This window comes from Branchiostoma floridae, chromosome 19, assembly GCF_000003815.2.
Source record: "Branchiostoma floridae strain S238N-H82 chromosome 19, Bfl_VNyyK, whole genome shotgun sequence".
Taxonomy (NCBI): Eukaryota; Metazoa; Chordata; class Leptocardii; order Amphioxiformes; family Branchiostomatidae; genus Branchiostoma; species Branchiostoma floridae.
This window is the reverse complement of record NC_049997.1, coordinates 11,269,387-11,290,721: the sequence shown is the minus strand read 5'-3', so window position 1 is coordinate 11,290,721 and position 21,335 is coordinate 11,269,387. Positions and strand designations below refer to the sequence as shown.

At 38.6% G+C, this 21,335-nt stretch overlaps 1 protein-coding gene across 8 annotated transcripts in view; it reads left to right on the top strand.

Annotated features, from left to right (window-relative positions):
- Window positions 1-21,335, top strand: part of LOC118406634 (DENN domain-containing protein 5B-like) — a 38,690-nt gene that overhangs the window by 2,338 nt on the left and 15,017 nt on the right. For 4 of the 8 annotated variants that reach the window (XM_035806842.1, XM_035806841.1, XM_035806837.1 and 1 more), the window contains exons 2-15: window positions 7,041-7,067; window positions 7,561-7,670; window positions 8,335-8,986; window positions 9,461-9,648; window positions 10,152-10,769; window positions 11,180-11,312; window positions 12,568-12,573; window positions 13,288-13,438; window positions 14,939-15,010; window positions 16,154-16,247; window positions 18,653-18,778; window positions 19,518-19,670; window positions 20,128-20,224; window positions 21,192-21,212. In XM_035806842.1, coding sequence (XP_035662735.1) covers window positions 7,041-7,067; window positions 7,561-7,670; window positions 8,335-8,986; window positions 9,461-9,648; window positions 10,152-10,769; window positions 11,180-11,312; window positions 12,568-12,573; window positions 13,288-13,438; window positions 14,939-15,010; window positions 16,154-16,247; window positions 18,653-18,778; window positions 19,518-19,670; window positions 20,128-20,224; window positions 21,192-21,212 — 2,448 coding nt within the window. The remainder of the gene's footprint in view (window positions 1-7,040; window positions 7,068-7,560; window positions 7,671-8,334; window positions 8,987-9,460; window positions 9,649-10,151; window positions 10,770-11,179; window positions 11,313-12,567; window positions 12,574-13,287; window positions 13,439-14,938; window positions 15,011-16,153; window positions 16,248-18,652; window positions 18,779-19,517; window positions 19,671-20,127; window positions 20,225-21,191; window positions 21,213-21,335) is intronic. The other 4 variants (XM_035806839.1, XM_035806838.1, XM_035806843.1 and 1 more) reach the window with 4 other exon arrangements.

Below are 21,335 nucleotides of genomic sequence, written 5' to 3'. Positions count from 1 at the left end.
TAAAATTTTCTTCCAGCTGTTGTCTCTTTCAATTATCCAGGATCAATTTATGAAATGAAAGCATTGTTACACTGACAGGTAAACACCATAGCTTTGGGCTATGATTTTTTCCCTTCTAACGAGAACACACTTGCTTTTACGAAGTACAGCTTGTATGTTAAGCAACTTTTTGATTGGCTTCCGTATTTTCATTAATGTACTAGTAGCAAGATACATTGCTTGCAAAGAAAGTTGCTTGAATGCCCTCATGACAAAACAGGGTTACAAGTACTGATTCTAAGTTACTAGTAGCTTCCAACTTGCAAGCAAAATATATTTTTCTGTGTTCCCTACGATAATTTTTTGTGCAAATTGTAGGAACAGGTTGTTATTTTTCTTGGCATTAGCTTGTCATGAATAAAAGCAATTCATATTATGTCAAATTTCAGATCCATACCACAATTAACAACAATTTTGGACATTGCTGCAACATGGAAATGTCACAGATAACAAATGTAAACACACCCAGGATACTACTCCATCATAGTCAGCCATTATTGTCTCTAGAAAATGAATGTTGGGTCATTCTATTGCTTCTTAATTGGACTCGTGTATGACTACCGGTCTCTCCTGGGCCACTGTTGATTGATTACAGTCTTGGTCAGGATGCAAGATTGCAATTTTTTGGGAAAATCTTTCCCTTTTTTTCCCTTCGGAAAACATTATTCTGGTCATAGGCACAGCTCATGTATGAACAATAGATTAAGAAAAGTTTTGTAGGCTCTATTTTCCAATTGAAACATGTAACGTTATATTTTTTCAGAATGCTGTGGAAAAGTCTTTACAAATTTAATCGTGCTTGTATAGACTCTATTCACACCTTTTTGTCGTCAAAACGATAAGTTTTTATTTTGATATGCTGAATTTGATATGCTGAATTTTTGATAAAATCTAACTCAAAATTTAGTCTACTGACTCACAATGCATATACATGTGCTAGTATAAATGCACAAGTGAGAATCCATTGGTTTTGCCTATTATGCAGCAGGCCGATTGTGTACTCATGTAAAAGAGAAAGTGGTGTGACCAACAAAGGGTGACTCATGGGGTAGTCAGCCCCCAATAGGTCAGTCAGGACCCCATAGGTGCTATTCTCATGCAAATGATCAGGTCATCAGGGAAAGCAATTAATCAAACACCTCTTATACGGTTATAGGACTGTTCCATTTGCACGTTGATGTTAGCTTTCTTTGTGTTGCATATTTTCTCAATTTTTGTATAGAACATACAGTATTTTAGAAAACTGTATGTTTTATGATATTTTCTTCGCTTGAATTATTTAAAAAATTACCCAACCAGTCACAGATTTTCCTGTCTTTCAGTACATTGTAAGAATTGATTTATTTTTATGTTGATCACAGTCTACCACAACCAATTTCACCGATTATGCACCAGTCTAACAGCAATCATGGGTTTAGCATTGGTGCCATATGGTCCTAACAGATATGTTTCCTACTCCTAGTCTCCAAGCAGATCCTACGGTAGCAGGCAGGCAGTCATCTATGTACCCAAACAATCTCCATTTGGGCAAATAGTCAGGTTGTTTTTGTACTAGTACAGGCACAGGGAGATTTGATTTTTCCATGCCAGATATATTTCCAAACACGAAGTAGTTGAGCTTGTTGTTGAGCTAATATGCAGCAAAAAAAAATGAAAATTTTGAAACCATGTAACTTTGTGTATTGTACATACATGTACTAGTATGTTGTTTTCTTGGCTTTTCTATACCAAATCTCAAGTTAAAAACACTGAGTCCTGTATTTTGTCAAGTTTGTACCTTTGCCAATCTGATCAGGTTTTGCATGAGTCAGCACTTGGCGAGCGGCCATACTGTCAAAATGCATTTTGAAGATTTATTGGTTCAAGTGACATATAGCCAAGTCTGCCTACCTACGTGCATGTATAGCCATCAGTTATAACAAATAGCGGTAAGTTATAATTAGCTAGAATTGGTAGGTTTTGGCCAGACTATTCAAGGTAGTGCTATATGTAAAGAATTCAACACACTTTGTTTAACCTTCTTGAAAAGAGAAGTGGTAATTAAGTATGCTTGAGCCATGGTGATGTCTCATTGAACTCTTGAGCCATTGAGAAAACCTTGCACTATAGGCTATGCTTCAGAACTAGAGGGCCAACAGCTTTAAAATTACCATAACTGCACCCTGATGCCTCACCTTTGCATGATGGAGGTTAAAATACATTTAGATTATATTGGCCACACATTGCCAAAACCTTCCCTTCACATACTTGGTGAAATTCAAAATCTTTTGTTTTTTCATTTCTGTTCAAAAATATTCTTCTCAGAATCTGACCAGTCAAAATGATATTAGTTTTTTTCCCACTTGTTGGTTAGTAAGGAAGGTCACATTTGTATCTCATGAAAAATTCAAACGTTTCCGGTTTATCTTTGTGTGTGTGTGTGTAGGCTGTCTTTGTTCTCCTTGGGCTATTTCCTGTGCAAAATCAATAGAATTGTATATTTTCACAAGTCGTCTGGTGAGAAATTGCTAAAGGTTGTCTGTGAAATGATGTTTCTTCTCTCTTATGATAGATCAAATTTCAAGAGGAATTGAATTGAAAGAAAAATGGAGTCTAACATATTTATAAGGAAGGTTTGTACATTTAAGAATATAGATGACTTAGATATTATACTAGAATCATGTGGATCATAAATTTTAACAGACATAAAGGACAAAATGTACATAATCATATTCGAAAATGCTTAGTATATATTCCGGATCCACTGTGACTGTGTACTGTAACTAATTGTATTATAGACCCCCCTGGAAGAAAAAAAGACGCCCACAGAAAACTCTATATGTTAGACCCCATTTCAAATACTTCAAGCTTGCTCCGCCCCTTAATTTGATCATGTAACACGTATTGTTACGATGTGCAAGTGCAAAATTACCAATTACTACCTAATCCCACACAATGCGCAGGTGTTGCAGTAGCAGATTGCCATTGTGATCTATACCCCTTTCCCATTATGGCTGATAGCGGCTTGTTTCATCTGCTTTGACCTGTCTCAGCCACACAAGGTCATGGGCATGTGAAAGGTCGTTTCTAATTAAAACAGAAATGAAGGGAAAATCACATGTGCAAAAGAAAGATGAGGGTTTGAACGAGTTAGACTCCAATTTCAAGGGGAAAAAAAAAGAATCCAGTTTTAGCTCACTGAAGAGCTAGTCTTCCACTGGTCCTGACAGAGAGGACAGCCGCTATGTACAGTATTTATAGGTTCATTGTACCGGGGAAATTCCCCTAGCTCTTTTCGACAAGCACGATTAACAGTGGACATCAGTTTTGTCCTAAGGACTGTAACCCTTTCTGGTAGTGTGCATGTCGGTTGTGCGACACAGTCGGAATCGAGCTCATGGCTTCTAGTTGGACTACGCACGCTACTTCAAGGAAACCAGGAAAATTCCTGTAGCCCATTTGGACAAGTACGATGAATAGTGGACCACTGTCCTAATACTCCTGTCACATTTAGCAAAAATCGATCGGACGTCGGTTCTGCGGCAATCGCCCGGGCCTCGCTTATAATAATAACTTTATTGCACAACAATAGTACAAGGTACAAAGTACAGTCAAACCTGTATTAGCGGCCACCTTTGCATAACGGCCACCTGCCCATAGTGGCCACTTTTTGTCGGTCCCTTGGATTCGTAATGATTAAGAAATAGGCTTAGTGGCCACCTGTCCAACGCGGCCACGGCCACACGATTTCCGGTCCCGCAGGTACAAAAACACTGCCGATTACGGCCACGCAGACCGCTGATCTATGTTTCGGCACGCGTTCGGCTATATACAGCGGCCATATCGTCACCCTACGCCGGATTTAAAACCTCTTTGACTTATTTTCAAAACAAAACTTCGTAAACTGGCGCTACCCATACCCGCAGACAAACGAGGTCATATAAGGTCAATAGACGACACCAATATTACGGAGGTAAATTGTGTTAAAGTTACGTTCTAGTACACTATCGCTTAGGTTAATTTACATCACAAAAATTTCTAAATAAATTGTTACAAAGACAAAATGATATGAACTTCAGACTATGGTGGATTTTATTCTTACATTTTAATATTAAGAGATAAGTCTAAAATGACGTGACTTTTCTTGTGAGTACCACATTAGCATAAGGGCGGATCTGACATGTGCACGCGAGCGGGAACATACAGACGGCGAAGTATCAAAGGATACAAGACGAAAGATCAAAGAAATATGACGATACCGGTCTCTTCAGACAATATCAACTGTAGAACATTTAAAACTTTTTATAGCTTTTGTTTTCTTAATACATATAGTGTAAAAATCATTGCAGTACATGTACAGTACTGTATTATGTGAATAAAGATCAGTGGGTACTAAAACCAATACTAAAACCAACTTATTGCTTGTGGTCAATTAATTAGCATATTCTCTATAGTGGCCACCTCTCTATAGTGGCCAATTTTGACCAGTCCCTTGAGTGGCCGCTATAGACAGGTTTGACTGTATGGCTTATATGTGACGGACGGTTTTCAGGTGAAAAATACGCGCAACCCTCTGTCGATCTTATATATGGCCGATCTTCCATCGATACGCCCGAAGATCATGGATAATGTGATGGGTATAACTATAAGGACTGAAACCCTTTCAGTAGCCTGCAAGTTAGTTGGATGAGAGACTCACTATCCTCTTGCTCACTTACCATTGGACTATGCATGCCACTGTGCAGGACTGTACATATATATTGATCCATTATTGGAAACTAATGTTGAAGGATCTTCTTCTCTATAAACCAAAGTGTATTTGAAGTTTTTGCATAAATACTAGTGACGTTTTCTTGTATTCTTCTCATATTTTCAAGTTGCCCTACATTTTGTTTGTGTGCCAACATAACTACTCATATCATATCATATCATCAATCATAAAAATGGTTGGGAAATTGCTGGATATGTTCCATTAGTATGATTACTTTGTGTACAGGTTTGAAATTTCATATGCAAAACCATTTTGAGCATGAAATGTAACCACAGCTGTCACTGAGCTGTGACATCATTTGATAAATATTATTTATGTAAATATTTGCCAACTCACATGGACATATTTTTATATTATCATATTCGTAATCAAACTGGCAGACTGTGATGACACCATAGTATGTTGTTTTCATATCAAAGTTTCAGGATCAAACTTCCTTGACATTCAATTTGATAAGCATGCCAGTAACTCACTCATATTCACTTTATATCTGTATTGTTACCTGTTATTCCCCATCTCCTTTGCTATTAATTGAAATCTACCGCATTGTCATAAAAGGTAACTACTAGTACCACCTTTTCAAGGTATCAACCTTGAGACCAGACTATGTAGTGGGTTTTGATCCACTCTCATTGGGACTACTAATCTTTTCAATAACTATGGTGGGTTCTTTTACGAGCTCAAGGATTACCTGTCCTAGAATATGGGACCTCCATTTTATGTCCTATCGGATAATCCAAGGAACCTCCCCAGCTGAAGCTACAAATGTAGGCACTCATATTCTCCTAGATGTTATTTCTTGACAGCAGACCGACTGTTGTTGTCAACTCATCTCCTACTAGCTGGGTGGTTGTTCTGGCGGATTTTGTTCATCCATGCGCATTGTGGTGATCTATGTAAGACTAGTTCTTAATAAGCCATTATCTGAAAGTGTCCCTACCATCTCACTAACAACCTTTCTATAGATTGGAAATGTTGTTCAGCACCAAGGACAGAACAAGAGAGGAGAATACAATTTATAATATTTTTGTATTTACTTGTTTTAGAGGATAGATAGTTATTATTTTATATATATATGTACAATATTTGATGATATAGTTCAAAGGAAAATGATGTTCAGACGAGATGAAAACAAAAGACATATAAATATTTAGTAATAAAGGAAGGAATCCATTGTTCACAGTGATACAACATTCATTTTACATTCCAGCCTGTAGACCATACCAATGTAACTCAGCCCTACTCAAATGTACATAAATCATGCATATTTTTCTTGGAAAGTAACCAACTAAAAGATTGCGGTCTGAAGCACCAATCCTTTGTAATGTACATAGCAATTTATCACATGTAAGGCAATACCTATGGCCCGTATCAACTGCACGCAGAAGTAATTAATGATTCCGGCGCGTGTTTGGTACCGAGGATACGTTATAACGTAAGGTTGCGATAGCGTAGGGAAAATCAATAAGTATGGTAGGGTATCACCATATCGGTAGCACAATATTGCCACAATATAGATGGGCCTGTTAAAACTTGGTGCCAGGGATTCTAGCCAGTGTGATCATTACAGTAGGATTTGTTTTTCTTCAATATCTCCTGGGAGTCTTCTTGATTAGAGGTACTTTTTTTCCAAGGACATTTGCTTATTTTTATTAGATTTTGTGGCTGAATTTTTGTATGGTTTGCAGTAATCTATATTTTCCTTGGCTCAGCAGTATTTGTTCAATTAAGTTGAGTGCTATTACACATATTACAGTCAATCATATGTGGTGTAAAGTATGCACATGTATATCATCAGTGTTAAAGGGAATTACCTATATACAAAATGTCATATATTGTAAATGCAGAAACTTTTGCGGTGTTTTAATATGTGTCGGTTTTTGTCGTGGCCGCTTCACTGCAAACTTAAAACCACGTGAACATTTTTCCATGGCAGTAAGCTACCGCAAACCACTGCAAAACGTCCTTTTTTTTGTTTTCCCCTCTACCGCAAAATTGAATCCCCGCAAATTTAAATGCATTTACATATCTAATTGTCCAGTCATTGTAATATCTACATGTAATTGTCAGGACTTTGGTGTACAAAATTTAAAAATGTTAATTCCTAAAAGATATTTCCAGAAAACTTTCAACAACTGCAATGCAACAAGGACTCCCCTCAAATGTTGTCACCAAAACAAAAAATAAACAACTTGGAGTTGATGGTCTATGGCTTAATCATTATCATTATCATATTTTTTTTTCAAATCAGGGAGAAATGAAGAAGGAGATCAGACAGGTGAATTTGTAACCCCAGAATTCAATTCAGCCTGGTGTGGCCTAAGGGCATTTTGTAGTAGCCTCCTAAGCAGACTTCTTACTGACCAGTGCACAAACTACCTCTTCCAGCATTAAATAACATTCTCTTATAAAAATCTTTGAATCAGAGCACCAAATAGAATCTAGCATTGCTAGAAGTCTGCAAAGGAGGCAAATATATTTACTTGGTAGTTAGTTACTTTTATTGATGGGTGGGTGATATTTACACTTTGAACTTGAATAAGCTGGTTGACAGCTTCTACTAGGTGAAGGCCCCTAACTCGTAAACAGTTCTTCAACTTTGACATGTTACCCACAAAGCATCAGACTACACATGAACATCTCAAACTATGAACTAGGTGATATGATTGTAACATGTACATTGCATGCTACATTTGCTAAATTCTACCTGTCCATGAGTAGTCCATTTAAAGGTGTTTCTCAAAGTAACGTCTTGTTGTTTCTCCCGACAGCCCACAACCTTCAGCTGACCCCCCTGGAAAGGTCGTACAACTCCAAGGTCCTGGCACATTACCCCGACAACGTTGTGTGGAACCCCTTTGATGAGAGTGCTGTTGGCATGGTGAGATATTCAGAATTTTGAGAAAGAAATTAGGAATATGAAAATTCTAAGATGCTACAATAGAAAAGTTTGTTGAGAATTTGCCATGCTTGAAGTTAAACTCTTGCCAGTGATCCAAAATTGGATAAAACTAAAAGTTCATGTGATGAATTACATGTACAGAGATGCATCTTTGCTTGCCACTTATAACATTTGCAGGTAGCAATGCACGTAACTGTGTTCTGTTTGAATATAGAAGTTTTCTTTTACACAACCATTTTCCTTAGAGCCTCTAACTGAGTTCTGCTTTTTGCCGCTTTATGTAGCTGGTGTAGATACTAGATGGCACTTTTGCAGCGAGAACACAATCCCAAATGTGGCTGAGTGTGAAAGAAAACTTTTATATCCTATGATCTACCAACCTGATGAAATTATTTTCGGATAATTTATTCTGTTTGTTCGACAGCTCTGCCTTTCCAAGGGTTTGTCATTCCGTACCAAGACAAGAGACGGGAAACTTTACCATGCTTGAAGTTAAACTCTTGCCAGTGATCCAAAATTGAATGAAAGTTCATTGTGATGAATTGCATATATCATTACATGGATGCGTCTTTCCTTGACACCTGACCTTAACATTTGCAGATAGCAATGCACAGTTGATAACTGTATTCTGTTTGTTCCACAGCTCTGCCTTCCGAAGGGTTTGTCATTCCGTACGGAGAACGAGAGACGGGAAACCCGCTTCCACTCCTTCATCATCACGCGGGAGGACGGCAGCCGCACGTATGGAACCTCCTTCACTTTCTACGAGAAAGTCGTGGACAAACAGATCTGTGAAGCCATGCAGACCCTCTTCGCCATGCACCAGGCCGAACTCAGTAACCGCCAGTCTCGCACCGTCTTTCCCCTCATGGACCGCACCCCGCCCGAAATCGGGGACGAGAACGAGAGATACGTGCCCAGAACTTACGACATAACCTCCGACACTTTGTACGTCACCAAGAGTATATGCCTTATAACACCACTGCCTTTCATCCAAGCTTGTAAAAGATTCCTGGCCCAGTTGTATGAAGCAATATCGTCCAAATCCCAACCCCCGCTCCCCGTAGAAAGCTACGTTTACAACGTTTTGTACGAAGTCCCGCTGCCGCCGCCGGGTAGGAGTTTACAGTTCAACGGCGCAAAGGGCTCCATCACGTGTCACCGCCCCAGTGCTAGCGAGCTGCCGCTGTTCGACTTCCACATACGAGAGATGTTCATGCTCCTTGGGGTGGACAGTGTACTACAGCTGTGGACCTGTGCTCTCTTGGAAAAACATATACTGCTGTATTCACAAGGTAGAAATTTCCCAATTAGGAGTTTCCCAATATTTCCTAGCCATTCCTTTCTTTAAAACAGTGTTTACAAATAAAATTATGAAACCAGGATTAAAATGTCTAACTTGACTTTTAGATATATATTAATTTTATCAAACCAGGTAACTAGCTTCTGTTGACTTCTTGGCATTTCAAAGTACATGTAGGTTTGATTAAAAAGGATCATTTGGATTCTAGAAAGTTATGAACTATCATTATGGTTTTGGATTTGGTTATGGATTTGATATGATGTTATGTATTGCTTCCCATTCAGTTGGCCATATATAAATCAATATCATGTAAAAATTAGGAGTTGAAACATAATTCAATTGGAAGCTTTGATATTGAAACATTAGTCTATGTCTTATGTCTAAATATAAGAACCAATATTCTATTGTTAGGTCACAACAAGTGTTTTGAATGCAAGAATCAACATGTTATCGTTTCTATTGTCAGACTACCATCGCTTGATGCTGCTAGCGGAGAGTCTGAGCGTGCTGCTGTTCCCGTTCACGTGGCAGCACGTGTACGTCCCCATCCTGCCCGCATCCCTGCTGCACTTCCTGGACGCACCCGTCCCCTACATCATGGGTCTGCACCACAGCGGCAGGGACGACAGGTCCCAGCTACAGTTGCCTCACGAGGTGGGTCAATCCTTCCTTTATCTGTTCATTCATTCACTCATTCCCTACATCATGGGCCTGCACCACAGCGGCAGGGACGACAGGTCCCAGCTACAGTTGCCTCACGAGGTGGGATCAACATGGCAATTCATTGCACTCGGTCATCATCAGTCATCCATCTATCCATCCCTCCATTCATTCATTCTATCCATGCATTTATCCGTCTATGCATGTGCATTCATCCAGTCATTCACCCATCCATTAATCTGAGTCAGTTTTTATTCTCTTATAATCCTTCCATCCAAACTGCTAACATTAGAAATGTTAGATTCTACCATCATCCTAGCCTTTGCATCTACTGCTAACAACAATTATTCATACTCCTTGAAAGTGTAATTTGTATAGCATTAGGGTGTGAACAATTTTGTTTTTAACTGAAAATTAGTCTAGTGAATCATTCTTAAAGATGCCAATCAGCCACGAGGCAGCCTGATAACGCTGAAGGTTTTGTTTTCCCTCTGCAGGCCTCTCTCTGTTTTGTGGACATTGACAACCACACAGTGGAGCTGCCCGAGGACCTCCCACAGTTTCCCAAGAAACTGGACGTCCTCCAAGAAATCTCGGAGATCCTGGTCCGCAGCAACGTGCCTCTGGAACCGGGGATGAACCCGCCCAGTCGTAGCGACTCCGGCTGCCATCTCAGCGACGATGGTCGCACCGGAAGCCCCGCCCACACCACAACCCTCAGTAAACGCGACATTCTAGAAAGCAGCGAAGCCATCGCGAAAATCACCGCCATCGCTCAGCGGATGGGCGTGAGTCACACGATCAGCGACATCGCGAAATCTCTCCCGGAGATCGCTGCATTTGACAAGAAACCGAAGGTCGATCACGATCTTGAAGACATGAAACTGAACGCTGCGTTACGAGAAATCTTCTTGCACAGAATAGCATCCTTGTTGCTTGGTTACGAGTCGTTCGTCATCCAACCAAACGGTGACCTGGAGTCGTGGTTTAGTAACAGGGAGCAGATGACGAACTTCGACAAAGCAGCGTTCTTGTCGGACCAACCGGACATCTACTTGCCTTTTTTGTCGCCTTTCATTGAGACACAGATGTTTGCAACCCTTGTGGACAACAAGGCAAGTAAACAAAAGTTTGCTCCAAACCGCCCTGATTTTAGAATCTTTGAAAAGAAGAATCATCTTTAACTGAAAAAAAACTTACATTTTGACAGTTGAACACTGTCTTTGATGATCAAAACCTTTGTTGTAATTGGTAGAAATGTAGAATAATAATTGTGTTTACCAAAGAATTGTATTAGCCAATTTTACTTTTACTTAAAGTTTGCTTTGGAACAAAAGATCATGAATTAAACTGCAAGACACTCTATGGGTAATATGTCTAAGTTGAAGGCCCCTAAGGCATAAACTGTTTACAATTTCAAGTTAGGGGCCTTCAGTGTGGACATATTACACATTAGTTACACCTAGTTGTGTATACACTGTTTAAACGTGAACTAGCTTATAGTGTCCTTGCATTTTTTCCTCAGATTATGGCAAACTGGGAGCCTATCGATGACAACTTGAAGATTTTTGACGCCAAAATCGAGAACATCAAGTCATCCAGAAACTCCCACATCAGAATGTCCAACCCGGACAGATCCATCATGGTGGAGATACAAGGTAACCGCTTCTTTCACCTGCCTGTAGATCATTCTTACTGAAGGGCAAATTTCACTCAGCTACTTAATCTTTTTTTCCTTTCACAGCCAGCTTAAACTCTTTTCCAGCAGTGTCATTCTTTACCTTTACACATTTTCCTATGCATAACTAGCCTGGGTACCATCCGGATAGCTGCTATGTTCGCTTCTGTTATCCGTCTGGAGACATGCACATTCAAACCGTTTGGTGCTAACGGCAATTAATGAGCGAGTCAAGGAATAGGTTCTAGAGCGCTTGTTCGATGACAACAGGCCCGCAAGCGGACGGAGGGTTTGTCCGGTGTTGGAGCGCCTGTTCGAATGATCGCTTGAACCCATTCCATAATTTGCTCATATGTGGGGACCAATCAGCGCATGTGTCCAAAATTTGGACGATTCCAGACGTTAAGATGGTCCACGTTCCCAGACGGAAACACAGAGAAGCGACTGTATATAGTGTATGATGAATGTCAGAGCTAGAAGCGACTGTATATCTATTAGTATATAATGAACGCCGGAGCGAACTACTTTCCGGATGGTACCCAGGTTAATGCATAACCTCGACATGGCATAAACAATGTACCTTGAGGAGGCTGTACCAAATCAGGCTGAGGTTTCCATTAATTGTCAGCGTGGCCTGAAACCAGCCAGTTAGACTGACTGACACTGATTGACAGCTGGTTAGAGGCCACGCCCACAAAAGTGGAAGCATCAGCCATAGAGTAGGAGAGTGACTTTGCATCACCATTAACTTTCCTAAGTGCCCACTAAACTCAATATTACCTTTGTTGTCTTCTTTTGTTTTCTATATTATCTAGCATCCAACAGGTCCAGTTTAGCAACCATACTAGGATGCTTGATATGTTCAAAACTGCTATGTGAATCTAATACAACATCTTAACACTTTGACTTTCTATTTGGCCCATGATTCTCTTGTTTTTCAAAATGAAGATGTGTGTTTATGTCAGTTTCTTCTAATGTTTGACAAACAGATGCACATGTACAATTATAGTAATTTGACAAAAATATTTGTACTAACTCTAATTGAATTTCCTACTAGTACTAATGCATAGCAACTATTGTTGGAAAATTGTTGTATTATATAATAGCTCTTTTTATAATATGGAATGCTTGTTATCAATAAGTAGTTTGTGGTGTACTTGTGGAAATAAGGTGTACTAAACATGGACCCGCTCTTGTTTTCATTGGCTGCCTTTGCACCTGGAAAACACTTGCAGACTCGGGTAAGTTCTTGTCAGTCTAAGGCAAGCTTTTACCAGTGTGAAGTTTGACTCCTTTTTAAATTGCAGAGTTTCCCCAGATCTTTTCTATTTCCACTTTTGACATCTGAAGTCTACTGAATATACTGCATGTATGTACTAGGACCTAGTACTAGAATAATGTTTATGGTTGGTATGTCTGTCATAAATCTTTTTACCATATCTCACATTCAAAATCTGAGTGCACTTTCTCTTCAATTTCATAATTATATTTTTCATCAACTTGTACTGCATTGTTGGAATTCATATAGACTCCTTCTGTTTATTGTTAAATCTATACTGTTTCTGTGATTGTAGCATTTACTTACTTTAGTTTTGTGTACAACATTGATTAGTACTTAGCATAAATACCAGCACAGTAATCAAATTTACAGCAATTGTATCCAGCAATATTTGAAGACCCTAAGCTTGTGCGTCGAGCATGTTGCCAGAGATTGTTACAGTAGTTTTCTTCGTATCAGATTGTGAAAATGCAGAAATTGTGCCCTTACACATAATTCCAGCTTTTGTTATGGGGATGTACTGTGATCTGTGTTTGTTAATTTTTTTTTTTTCAGTGATAAAATTATTGTTTCTCATTGCCTGGATCCTTTATTTTTGTCAGCCTTTTAGTTCTCGTTACATATTTTTGTACTGAAATGTATAATGGATTTTACAGAAGTTGTGGTTGCCTTACAGAACGAGCCATCACGGAGAAGTGGAACAAAGTGGACCACATGGCCGTGCACCCCCACCTCCTCAGTATGAAGATCGGACAGGGCAGACACGATCCCGGCTTCTTCCCTGAACTTCAAGCTGACGTTATGTGCTACGAATCGGGCAATAACAGGTAGGAATTCTAACACCCCCCTCCCCAACATCAAGTTAGTCTCATAATTCCATCACTACCCAATGATCATGATTTCTTCTTCAAAAAAGTTGATTTGATAAAAAGACCTAGTTCCCCTATAAAACAGCAGGAAAATTTACACCAGTAGTCCAAAGAATCTGCTTGGCTAGCATGAAATAAAGATTTTGGGATTTGGTCACAGTTCACCAAACCATGTCCAAGGTGATAAGGGTAAATTTTCAGGCAGAAAATATGCACATCTCTCAGGCAAATCCAAATTCATCAGCTATAATCAAATACAGACAAACTTGTTGACTGTGTGTAATGCAGTAGTAATCATCAGAGTATGTACAGTTCAGATATTCTTAATTCAAGATGGTCTAGGCCTCAATAACCTTGTTTTTTTTTTATGTGGCAGTTTTAGACTACTTGAAATTATGAGATTTGACTATATGGCTGTTTGGGAACTTGCAAGCAGTTTTTGCTTCAGCTAGATGCTCAAAATTTTCTTGCAAATTTGATCTAAATTCCTGGCAAACTACATGAATGCAGTAAAATATGATACAGAATACTTCATTCAAGCTTCCACACTGATTCTGTAGTTCCTATAGTGCGGCTAATACCATAATGATTGATATCATGCTTATCTATAATATGACTATATAATCATTCCTGCTTGCTTTTTCCATTGTGTCCATGTGCAATTATACAGTTTACACTTACAATTTGAAACAAAGTCTTGGTTTTCTAAATCATTGACATTTCTATACAATGTACAAAAAAACTTTACTATGCTTGAATGTAACATAATGACAGCTCTACAAAACAAATGTAATATTGATTAGATGTTTAAATAACTGAAATACATTACAACAAGTACCTACATACATGCATTGCCTCTCATCCAATCAGCCTGTAGTGTGCTTTGGGCCTTACTAGCAGCGTTTGTTTCTGTTGTTTACTTTGCAAGTAGCCTCTTTATTCTGTCATTTCTTTCTTTTCCTTTTTTTAGACACATTTCTTTTAAACTTTATTAATTTCTTTTCTTTCATTCTTACATTACAATGCAGGGTTTGTACATGGAGAAGCCAAAAATCAGTGGCCACTTATTTACAATGTACGAGATATGTTATTGGAAAAGCACAATTGAAAAATATTGATTTTCTATATCCATGATGATGATGATGATGATGTTGAAATCCATCTAATTCAGTTAAAGAGCTTGAAAAAATTCTTTAAGATTTGTCACAATCGTAGGTACTACACTGTATGTTCTTAATTTCATAGCAGCCAGAATGAAAATAATTATTCCATAAATTGCAAGTTAAAAGTTAAGACTTCAAACCAGTACAAAAATATACAATGTTTAACAATGAGCTCTTAGAAGTTCAAAATTTTGATAATCCTTGAAAAAATTTGAAGGCTCGCTGTACACATGTACAAACTCTGCATATCTTTGGGTGGCCTAGGTTCAACACATGGTGTACACGTTTCTTCCAGTGCGTTGCAAGATGCTTATTCCAGCTTCTTTCTCAGTCCACATGCTGACGAAATCGAGTGGGATGACTACAGGTTTGTCACACACGTCTCCCCTCCCACACCAACCTGCCCACCCCGTAGAGTAGTGTACTAGTCCAGTAAACCATAATGCTTGTGACTTTGACTTAAAATTTTGAAGAAGCGTCTTTAAACTACAGTTTGTATTTAAAAACTTGATGTATGTGTTGAAGTTTTTCATTTTGGATTTCCTGTTGTTTAGCAGGTACATTAAAGTTTGATGGTGTCAAAAAGTTTCCAAATTGTGTCATAATAGTTGAAAATCAACATACAATGAAATTTATGCATGATTCAAATGTTTGTTTTACAATAATCATCGACTATGAAATTATGCAATTTCAAATCTAGAGTGGTGCAATTTGAATTGTCAAAATGATATCTGAACAATTTGCAACATGTACACAATTACCCAGTATGCTTCTTCTGTCTGTGAGTGGCTTGCATCTGTATGCTTTCTGCTATATGTGTGTGTATGTGTGTGTACATGTATGTGTTCTCTTTGGATATGTGTGCTCGGTCATCTGTCTTGCACCTCTGCTTACCTTGTTGACTCTCAAATACAAATATCTGTCTTACTACAGACATACATGTACATGCACAAAAAATGGACAATCACGACGTACATGTTATGATAGATATTGCAATCTGGTAGAATAGTTGATTTTGTCGGAGATTGAACTCCCTGTCAATCGTAATCAGGATGCTGCGAATGTTTTGGAGTGGTATTCCATTTTCCAGCCAATTGTCCAGCCAAAAAATTGATAATCCAAATTGACATGAATTATATAAAATAACTTAGGACCTATTTTTAAATTTACTCTAAATGTGATCTCTAAAAAACAAAAGTACAAGCAGAATAAGTACATGCCAGCTTGCAATCACTTTCCTGACGTATAAATTGTATATTACGCAGAAATACAACCGACATAACATCTAGCTCTCATAATTCTTAGATTCACAGACATTTTGATAAAAAAATTGAATCTGATGATATGACTTCTTTGGTAGTTCAGCTTATCAGATTTGACTTGTTCTGTCATCATCTTCCTTTGGAATTGTGGTGTAAATGTCATAATGTTGTCAAGTATACATGTAACCGAGGACAAAATTGACTACTTGTTGATGAAGACACGGTATCCTGTTTGTCTGCTCCTGTAGATATACCAGGAGAAACATGCGGCAGCAGTGGAGACGTAAGGAGAGGATGACCCAACACTCCCAGCACCTGGCCATGAGCACAGATCAACGAGAGGTAAAATGTCTCAGTTAAGCCCTTACAGGGAAGTCAGGAGGGCTTTGGGGAGAAAACTTCAAGATTAGCATGCTAATAGTATGTACTGCTGCAGTTTGAAAAGCATGAGGTCAGAGGTGACGGCCCTTAAAGGGGCATTCCACTCCACACGGGAGTGTTATTTTCCGATAGATATTAATTTTAGGAAGTAAGAAATGCATACTACTTCACATTGTACGATAAAATACCCAGTTGCTCCACGTGCCTCAAAAGCATTCAGTCCTCTACTAAACTCCCCAAGTACCCTCTAATCATTGAATTGCTGAATACAATGCAAAGCTTTTAGGTAAGGTTACAAAACTTAAATTTCAGGATCGCTCAAAGAAATCTCATTTTGTTATGTGTTCTTTGCTATCTTATAAGCAATTTGCCTTCTCGGTGTGCTTAGCGATCCTCATTTATTCCAAAAATATGCACGATAAACAAAGTGTCTAATATGCATATAGGGAATGCATGGGTAGGGTCCACATGGGTTTATCGAGTGTCATATTGTTTTACAAGACACACATCGTGCAATTCATCCCAAGGTGAATTCCACAAAATTCGGCTGGTTATGTATTCATTGACACATTATCTATAATAATTGGAAGATACCACCCCTTCTGGAGTGGAATGCTCCTTTAAGTTGTAAACAGTTGTAAAAACTTGTTTGGCCATGTCCCTGACATGTTTTATTTACGTTTACATGCCAAGGGCCTTCAACTCTGATATACATTCAGTATTATCCACAATGCACCTCACTGCACTTGTGCAGTTTATTTGGTGAACTGACTTATAGTCAAAGCATCAATGTTTACAAGACTGAGAAAGACATTTTGTGTTTCTGTAGCTTTTCCTTTCAGCTTGTAATCATTATGAAACCACATGTATTGTATGAATAATGCTTTTGACATGGTATGGGTTTGAATGTAAGTATTTTTGGTATTTTATTCAATTCACAATTATGCACATTTTCTTCCTCAGTTATTTATTGTACTGGCTTACTTTTGAGTTTTGTATCAGCATAGTCTTGCTAGTTTCATTTTAAACATCAGCTTAAGTAGAGGAAGTTTTTTTCCATGCATACTGCCATTATTTTTCTAACAAAGTTGCAAATCCTGACGATACACTTCCTCCTGTCATTCCTTCTATCTATCTATCTGAGGACATTTTTTTACAACCCTATATGCATTGCCCCTCTCCTAGCAGTAAGTTTTTTTTTAATGTTTTGTCTCTATTTTTTTCTGTAAATATTTTTCTTACATTCAAAGTCTGAGCAAGGCAAATAAAAAACCATTGCCAAAGGCCTTAATTTTGTATCTTAACAGTCACATAAGACCCCTTCCCATTTTTGATGACACGCGTAGTGACACCTGGCTCAAGTGCACAATAAACTTATCTAGTCTCTCCACCCCCCTTTTTTCCTACGGCCTGGGTCTCTCACCACAGTTCCTCAGGTGGGATAGGATGGATGACAACTTGGCCGAACTCTGGGAAGTCATCTGGGTATTGCTTTACCTCATCACTGTTTTTTCATATTCTTACTTTCTTTTTTCTTTTTCCATCAATAGAGATAGTACTGATCTATAGTAGGATACAGGAGGATGTTCTTAGAGTAGTTATGACTATTTGGCAGTAACCTTTAAGATGATGAAGGATGTCATCTTTTAAGTATCGGCTTCAATAGCAAAGCACTATACATGTGCATGCATGAACAGGTATCCCTAGAAGATTATATTTGTATCATTTGCATTCCAGTGGATGCAGGGTCATAGCATGTCTGAGGGTTTTCCTGAAGATACTTGTATTTCCCATGTGACCTTGAATAGATTTGATATCTTTTGTTTTCAGTAATCTTTGACTGTCATCCTCAGATTAAACTGCATGGAATTTGAAAATCTTTTTAAATGAAATTTTACGTTGTAAGGTCAAGTGTATAGCTCTTATAATATATTTTATTATCAGAATTCTTACGATGACGTGGGAAAATAATTGGAAAATCAACTCTTGATAGATGGAACACACTGCTATAAGTACAATCTTTTCCAGACCTGAATGACATTCTAATGTGAGCTTCAATTATATCAAAACTGGTCCAGAATAGATAATGACTTGTCTTGGTTCTATAACCTCTAGTTTTAATCATATGTGTATAATATATCCTAAAGCTCAAAATACAGGCTTTAGGGTTGCATCAAACTCACCGATGAACACATCAGGTCTTCCAGCATGGGACAATAGACACATGTACTTTGAACAAAAATGGATTGAAGATAATTGTAGAATCGATATCATGGCAATTGTGATCTACGACTTGTAGAGCTTAAAACATGTAATATACAATGACTTTATAACAATAATACAAATATTATCATTTTCCTGTCTAGAAATACATCCAAGAGGCTCGCAGTAAGTTGCTGAGACAGCCCAAACTGTCGGACATGTCACCTGCCGTCATCGCTCAGACCAACTGGAAATTTGTGGAGGGGCTTCTCAAGGAGTGTAAAGTCAAGGTAGCCTTTAAGTTATTTGTAGACCATCTTTTAAGTGCATCATCCATTAATTTATCCATTCTTTCATTGTCAGTAGCTTATAAGCGATAGGCAAGTTGTTATTGTCAATGATGACTGTTCAAATAAGTGTAGTCTTAGACTCCTATGCCACACAATGTCAATGTTTCTTGGCTGGACTTTTCAAAGCATCACATTTTTTGACAATCTCTTTTTTGTCCATGGGGACATGTTTTTCCCTTTGGGTTGATGGGAATGTGGAAGGTTGCTGCCTTAATGTTTCCACAATCACTGTCCAACCTGTACAAGTGACCACCTCTTCTGCCCGGTCACTTTGGTACCTTTGTGGTGGCACCTTGAAGAATCCTGTCTGTAGTGACCCCCTGTCTACTGTTTTATTTATTTATTTATTCATCTTAAAACAGGTCGGTAGCCCCTACAACTCTTGAGATTTGATTTCCAAGGGGGCCCACCATACATGTAAAACAAAACAAAAACAAAACGTGTTACATTCAGTCAGAGACACCAGTGGACAACATACATCACAAGAAAACCAAAGGGTCATAAATCTGTGTCCATTACACCAAGGAGATTTCATCAGATAAAACCTCTTTGATTTTGCAGTCCTAAGCATTCCAAGGTCAAACCAAAAATGTTAAAGATGGAGTGGAGGTCAATGTTGAGGTCAGTTTGACTGTGAGTAAACTGGTTGAAATTGACATTTTTTGGACTTAATTGTCAGACAAAGAGGATGCTTGTAGAGAAGATGGGTTCGGAGGCGGTGGAGCTCGGACACGGTGAGACGTCGTTACGTGCGATGGAGGAGAACACGCTGATCGCCAGTCTGTGCGACCTGCTGGAGAGGATCTGGAGCCACGGGCTGCAGACCAAACAGGTGGTCAACTGTTTGTAATGCCCTCTAGTGGTATTATGCCAAAGTGCAGCTCTTGAAGGGTTCACTTTTCTAACATTCCATAATTTTTAAGACTTAAGAATAACCGTATCAAGGGACACATAGATGAACAATATCATTGACTTTTGTGTCTGGTTCCTCAGTAGAAGTAAGAAACAGAACTAGAAGCACTGTTATAACTTATAAAAGTATGTTATGTTTTAAGCATGAGAATCTTTGCATTTGAAGTAGAGGTATTGCTCAACGGTTATCTCCAAAAGTTTTCAGTCATTGAAACTATTTTGTATAGTACCAATAGAAATGTATGTGTCCACCTTTCCTTTTTTGGCCAGGAGGTAAACAATCTCCTAACTAAAACTGACCATGCAGCAGTGCCACCTATCATGATTAGTTCAAACTGCAGAACTTGAAATAACTGTACTGTTCTATGTGTTTTTAGGGGAAGTCTGCCCTGTGGTCTCACCTGATGGCTTATCAGGAGATGGAGGAGACCAGAGACAGGTCACCTGAGAGCAGCGCTCTCTCACCTGGCACAGGTAGGCTTGGAGCAAACTATGGAATGGAACAGAATGAAATGAAAAATGAAAAATGGAAGTAAAAAGATTGAAAGTCTAAAAGTGACAAATTTGAAAATAAAATGAAAATGAAATAAGACGGAAATGAAAATGAAATGAAATTGCATGACTTCTTACCAAACATATGTCAAAATGGGGCCTTTGGTAGACAAAAAAAGGGAATGTGTTATATACATGTAAACTTACTATAAAAGTGTAACTATGTTAACCTTATAAATCTGCAAGAGTTAAGACAAACTAAAAAGCTTTATTGTGAGGATCGTCAAACGAGCTACATGCTGTTATAGGTAAGTATAATGACACATGTGGTGCCTTCTCGGGATAACTGATGAAACTCCTCACTTCTGTAAAGTTTCATTTATGGTATGGTACACGATAAAAGGCAATTATTTGATAAGTGGTGTACATGAATATAACAAGGGACCCAAGGTACAATTTGGAGTGTAGCATAGCGTGTAGTACAGCATACATGTAGTTTGTAGCTGTGTGCAATGTAGTAGTGTAGTGTGTGTGTGTGTGTAAACCAGCATGGCATGTAGTGTGGTGTTGTATATAGTATGACATACAGTTAATTGTAGTGTGTAGTATATATTATGCACCATTATATAGTGTAGTTTGGTGGTTCAATTGTATAATGTAGATCAATGTTGTTTGATAGTGTAGTGTAATGTAGTGTGGTGTAGTTGGACAGTGGTGCAATATAGTGCAATGTGTATTGTGCAGTGTGCAATGCAGCTATAACATTGTGAATGCCCAGCACATCTGCTTACTGCATGCATGTTACCAAGTCTGCATGCTTCATGCATCTACGCACACCTGTCTGCATCTCTCACACATACATGTACGCCTCCCTTCGTTAGTCACCACTAACGAGTGCCGTACTAACGAATGTCTCCCTCCCCCATGCGTCGTTACGTGTTTCGTGAAGACTACAACCTGCGCCCACCAAGTAAGAACACTCGGCCTTGGTTACACTTGGTCATTGCAAAGGTGTTGGGAAAGATTGGGTGGTGGACTCCGGGTAAAATCTCTGTGTAGAGCAGTCTCAGCACAGCCCAGGAAATATACTGTG